This window comes from Mchenga conophoros, linkage group LG18 (genome assembly GCF_057382185.1).
Source record: "Mchenga conophoros isolate Kocher_MC1m ecotype Shallow Benthic linkage group LG18, M_conophoros_male_GT1.1, whole genome shotgun sequence".
Lineage (NCBI taxonomy): Eukaryota > Metazoa > Chordata > Actinopteri > Cichliformes > Cichlidae > Mchenga > Mchenga conophoros.
The window spans coordinates 18,750,861-18,756,701 of record NC_140543.1 but is presented as its reverse complement, the minus strand read 5'-3'; the positions used below and the strand labels follow the sequence as shown (position 1 = coordinate 18,756,701).

The following is a 5,841-nucleotide window of genomic DNA, read 5'->3' as shown; positions in this document are numbered from 1 at the left end:
ATTATCAGGTTATTGTTTTGTTACCAGGATATTATTATACTATTACTAATTACATTCTAGTTATAACCAGTTGTACAAATTTGAGTATTTTCATATTACTCAGCTATAATGGGTGGTGAGAAAAAGAGTTACCTAGGCATTACCTTGGAAATTAAGTGGTAATAACTTGCTATTTCTACGTTATTACCTTTTTGTTTCCGCCTCATTACTTCTCTATATTTATTACTGATGGTAACACAAAAAGTGTTGCCATTCATTCTTAAATGCACACAATAAATAAATACTATAACTAAATCAATTTTTAAACTTGTAATACAACCCTTAAGAGAAAAAAAACATTATTAACTTACTGGGACTCTTGTTGTACTAATATGGGGGCTGCACAAGACCTAATACTGCTGTTTACTTTGCATTTGATGATCTAGATCGATTTAAATATAGAGTTGTGAAAAAGACGAACTGTCTGCCGACTATGGCAGCGTAACCTGTCCATTAAAAGCTCGTGGCTGCCCTCCCCTGGAGAAATGCAAAAGGGAACCCTTCTCACACCACGGCCAGTAGATGATGCTGTTGTCCCATATAAAGGTTGTGCTGAACCAGTGACTTTGGTATGATCCTATCAATATGGGAGTAATAACACTTTTGAGTCAGTATCTGACTCATACTTGTATTTTCACTTTGCAAATGCAATCTAGTTGCACCATGTAGACAAATTCAGTGGATGCAACAGAATCAGTGGGGCTGATCATTTCCTCCATGTTGTAGAAAAAGATGAGATAGCACCTATTTTTTTTGTGTGTGTGTGTGTGTTTTTTTTTTTCAGTTAAGAAAAAAAATCCTATAATAGATCACCTCTATTTCCTATCAGAAGCGTTATCATTTCCTGTGCTTTGTTGATGAAATGAGATTACTTGGAGATATTCTCAGCGACTTAACTCACAAGGAACACACATCCTAGACAGTTATTGGGCCACAGGGAGACATTATCCATGTGTAGATGAGCCAATACATCAGTGATCTGGACTTATCTTTTCCCCGGAGTCTACCACCTACCATAAGAAAGCAATGAGCCAAGAGGAATGGATAACAAAAAAACAACAACATATAGGTATCATTACTAGTTTTCTTATGGAGGCTGAAATATTAAAAAAGGTGAATTATTAATGATAACTGAGTAGTAGAAGGTTTATTATTGCAACTTCACAGTTTTACATGTTCCAGATTGCGAGCACAATAACTGAATAATACTTGAACATAAACATAGATTAGCCAATTATCCTATAAAAAAGAGAAGATATGATATACAGCCAAGCAAACACTTACAAGAATATAGATCTATAAAACAAAAAAACAAGAAAAATATTTTATAAATATGACATTTTTACGAAATGGAAAATGATAAAAATAAACAGCAAAAAGTGGAGTTTGATTTTTATTTAACAAAAAACAAACAAAAGACATTGTGTTTCAAACAAAATGAGCTGTATTTATTTTTCTCCAACTTAATGCTCTGACTCTGATAATAATGCTTGTCAGAGCTGTCTTACTTTGCTTGGGATCTGTAATGTGATTAATGATTACAAGGAAAGCCTCTACTTTTAATTACATATAAAGCAAGAGGACCAAATGTGACACTAATCCAAAAATAACAAGGCTGCATTTTCTTCTTCTCGCCTCCAATTCACTGCGATGACCTCACATAATTGGTTGACCCTACCAACATTTCCTTAACTTCATGTACTGTGGGCTGTACAATGTATGCCACATGCCAACACTGTTCCTAAATCATTTATACAGGGTGCAGATGTTGAGCCATAGCATCACGCAAGCTTTATGACAATAAAAGCAGTGCAGTTCGGGTGTGTCACAGACAGAATTTTTTTTTCTGTTTTAAAGACACAGTCTTTAGATGGGGAGGGGGTTGTGTGTGTGTGTGTGTGTGTGTGTGGTGTTTGGTGGTGGTGGTGGTGGTGGTGGTGGTGGTGGGGGGGGCAGTCTTAAGTTGGATAACCCCAAAGTTTGATTGTGATTGTGCTCTACAAATTAGTCTCCATTTCCAGTGCACGTGATAGTCATACTTCTCCTGTTAACATAACATCAGCTTTCTCCACGTTGATGTTATGGATGGAGCTGGGCTTGACGGCAATGTCCCCTGCCTCCACTTCCCTGTATTTCCCCGTTGGGTCCTTCTTGAAGACTTGTTTCATCCTCTTCTTTATCTCAGGGTCGGGGCAGTACAGGTACTCATACAAACCAGCAGCCAAGATACCTCCGATAATAGGTCCCACCCAGTAGACCTAACACAAGCAGCAAGACATACACCTTAATTAGTCAATTGGTTAATCGGTGCCTTGTTAGAGGTAGGTACGTTTTGTGTCTGCAGGCTGAAGTGACTTCTGAATATGACGGCAGACACAGTGAGAACGAGTTACACTTGGTGTCATTCACATCATGGAACACCCAATTTTTATGTCGCTAGGCAAATTATTTTAATTAGCAAATAATTACACATTAATAAACTGTGACTTGACGCCTTGAAGGCTATGATGAGTTAAATAAATGGTCTGGCAAGGGTTCACTCAACTCATTCAATTAGGATTAGCACTTCATTGATCTCAGTTCAGCATTTCTAAAACTCACAACTAACTAGTCACCCTCAGTTGAAGCATTTTTTTTTCATTGAACCAACTTAAAGAGACACTTCGCACCTAAAAAGGATGTTTATACTGTATATTTAACATTTATAACATTCCACACAGAAAGACTGACTTTTCTCTGCTATAACAGGGAAGAAATGCTGAATTAAATTTCGCCTGCACAGACTCCTTAAAGTAAGAATAACATCATACAGAAGGATCTCTCACCCAATGGTTCTCGAAGTTAAGTGTGACCATTGCAGGACCAAAAGAACGGGCAGGGTTCATGCTGGCTCCTGTGTATGGGATCTGCAATATGGATAATAATACTGATTTTAGTCTAAAAGGACTGTACATCATAAATTTGCATATTATCAATATGTGTGTGTGTGTGTGTGTGTGTGTGTGTGTGTATGTGTGTGTGTGTGTGTGTGTGTGTATGTATGTAAACAGCCCAAATGAGAAATCAGTTGTGCGTTGTGAGAGATGATATCTGTTTCCCTGTGCATTCATTTTCTCTGCAGGTTTCAGGAAGCCCCCAGAGATTGGTTGCCATGCGATGGCGTGTGGGTGTGAACACTGACAAGTGTGAGTATCACACATTCACGAATAGATGCTTGATCCACCTGCTCTTTTTCCACTGAAAAAGCTTGCACTTGGAAAAGAACTTGCACTGAAATTCTTTAATTTGGGAATGTAATGTGAGCTTCAGGTTAATCTTTAAATCTGTTTCACTGCTAGTTGTAGGAGTACTAGATGAGTCAGCTGATATGTAGATGTGGTTGCAGAAAATTTCTAAGGCTCTGATGTAGTTAAATTTTTTTATATAAGTGATCTGAATATACCATTCCTGTGAATGTGACATTGTTTCTATCTATATGTATTTATTTAACTTGCTGAAAGCTACTTACTGCAAATAAGTGCCCTATCACTACAGCAATACCAATAGCCAGGCTTGCAGAACCACCTAAGTCTGTGCGTTTGGGATCACAGGTGGCGAAGACGGTAAAAACCAGTTCAAATGTGATCAGGAGCTCCACAAGAAAGCCGTGTCCCACGGATATGGTGGGATTCACCTAGGATTCAGAATCAGAATACCTTATTAGGAAACAATGCGGTTGGGAAACAAATGATGAAAAGAAACAATAGGAACAATAGTAAAAACCTATTTTACATTTATCATAACCATAATAACAACCAAGTTCTTACTGTGGTCACACCAAAGGACCCTCTGGCAGCAGTAGGTGTGACTAAGTAGAGAATCCCAGCTCCTGTAATAGCTCCCAGGCACTGAGCTGCCACATAGAACACAGCCTTTGCCAGGCTCAGTTTTCTAGTTACAACCATAGCTGCAGTGACTGCAGGGTTAATGTGTCCACCACTGATGTGGCCAAAGCATTGCACCATAGTGGCAATAGTAAGGCCAAAGCACAGGGAGATAAGGACTAGGTCAGCTGGCGGAGGCTTCTCCTCCCCTGCAGCCCAGTTGATGGTGGAGCCCAGGCCAAGAAGGACAAAGATGAGTGTGGCTAGGTATTCTCCAGACACAGCCCTCCAGAAGTCCTTGGTCCAGATCCCTTTAAATGCCACCATTATGTTCTGACAGTTACACCAGGACAGCAACCTCCTGGCAAAAAGAATAATGAGAAAAATGATTAGCCTACTTGTGGATTCCTAGTGTGTGCATGTGGCTGGAATTGTACTGAACCCTATCAGAGCAGCTGCCTTTGGGCAAAACATTTATAACTCCACTAGGGATTTAAGCAAGTGACTTTTCCATGACAAAATGCAATTGAGAGCATTCTTTAAACATTGTACATAAGGGCAAATTATCATTCTTAGAGTCAAAGCATACAACTTTTAATTGCTGCTACTCAGGGGACTTTAACCAGGATGAGGAAAGACTGTACATTGTTTGAGTATTAATGCTAAAAGGAATCTGTTTTGTACGAATTCAAATATCTGCAAAACAAAAATGTACGTTCAAAAAACAATATAAGACCTGCAAACCTGCAGGACAACAAACAATAACTTTGAAAAAAAAAATACAAACAAAAATCTAAAACTTACCGAAAGCAATAATGTATTCTCTCTCTCCTTGTCCCCATAACGTGAAATATATTTCATTCATGCGTCCTGATGATCTTTTCAACCAGCAGAGACACTTGACTCTTCATTTTATCTACTGTACAAGTTGTAATTGCTGTGACCTGCAGTACTTACAGAGGAGCAGCAGGTCGTGCGTGCGCAGGGTTGTTGGAGAAAGCAGGTCTGTCAGATGAGCATGATCCACTCATTGTGCCCTGGGATTGCATCCAGCAGCTTTATTAGGTTACTACCCGAGCATCCCCTCACAGGAATTAAACATCCTGCTCAGGAGGAGGAGTCAAGAGATTTGCCTGCTGAGCAAACAATATCTTTGATGCACACAGTGCAACTGCACATTTACTCATTCAGTGTCAAATCGCATTCATATTGGAGCTTTGAAAACTTGCAGGAGTAAGAAGAATATTTACAAATGATTATTTTTTAAGGTGCAAAGTCACCAGTTCAGAAAAGTTGTCAAATAAAAAATAATAAAATAAATCACTCACTCAACTTCATCTGTTAATGACCCAAAAGTGTTAGAAACAAAAAAAATCCTTTATATCTTTAAGTTTTTACTCCTTCTCTGCTGAATCTCCACTTATGTGCACACACACTAGGCGGAGTTTGCTCATGGGAACAGAAAAGGTTCCCGTCAAAAGTCACAACAACATCTACATTCTTGCACTTTACAGATGAAGTCAATAGGATAGGGAGTCTGTGCACGTGTGTGTTTATGTGTGTGTGTAATTGGAGTGACATATTTGTCACAAATGCAAAGAAACAAATATTATTTGACACTTCTGAGGTCTTTAACGTTCATTTGACAGCTGGGTCAAACTGACCCAAACAGTATCTATGCCATATAAACATGCAGGAGGGTTTGCAGGTTTTCATCTTTTACGGTGATTACACTTATTAATCCAAGCAAAGAAGTTTTACACTATTAAAACTATTTAACTATTCGGTTTAAATATGCCCCGGGTCAAATTTACCCAGGAACATCACTACTGTTACTGAGAGGCGAACACAACAGGAGGGTTAAATGTGTTCAGTAACAACCAGACAAGCAATATTTTAAACCCTTTTTACTGTTTTTCTGCCTTCTACATCTCTTCTT

The 5,841-nt window shown here is 38.7% G+C and overlaps 1 protein-coding gene across 2 annotated transcripts; it reads right to left on the bottom strand.

The window, feature by feature from the left end:
- Window positions 1-1,178: 1,178 nt before the first annotated feature.
- Window positions 1,179-4,954, bottom strand: LOC146553577 (aquaporin-4-like). 2 transcript variants are annotated; one of them, XM_085254612.1, is made up of 5 exons: window positions 4,860-4,954; window positions 3,846-4,263; window positions 3,548-3,712; window positions 2,865-2,945; window positions 1,179-2,297 (listed from the first exon to the last, which is right to left on the bottom strand). In XM_085254612.1, the coding sequence occupies exons 1-5, from the start codon at window positions 4,949-4,951 to the stop codon at window positions 2,073-2,075; spliced, it is 981 nt and encodes a 326-aa protein (XP_085110738.1). In that variant the 5' UTR covers window positions 4,952-4,954; the 3' UTR covers window positions 1,179-2,072. The 2 variants fall into 2 exon arrangements, with proteins under 2 accessions (XP_085110738.1, XP_085110739.1); XM_085254613.1 differs by having other exon boundaries at window positions 4,707-4,935.
- Window positions 4,955-5,841: the final 887 nt, after the last annotated feature.

Bases quoted from the DNA above. Each gene is read 5' to 3' on its own strand.
- LOC146553577 (XM_085254612.1), bottom strand. From the start codon at position 4,951: ATGCAATCCCAGGGCACAATGAGTGGATCATGCTCATCTGACAGACCT. The intron at 2,946-3,547 runs GTAAGTAGCTTT...TCCATATTGCAG, and splicing joins TGATAGGGCACTTATTTGCA to ATCCCATACACAGGAGCCAG. The intron at 2,298-2,864 runs GTGAGAGATCCT...TGCTTGTGTTAG, and splicing joins TTAACTTCGAGAACCATTGG to GTCTACTGGGTGGGACCTAT.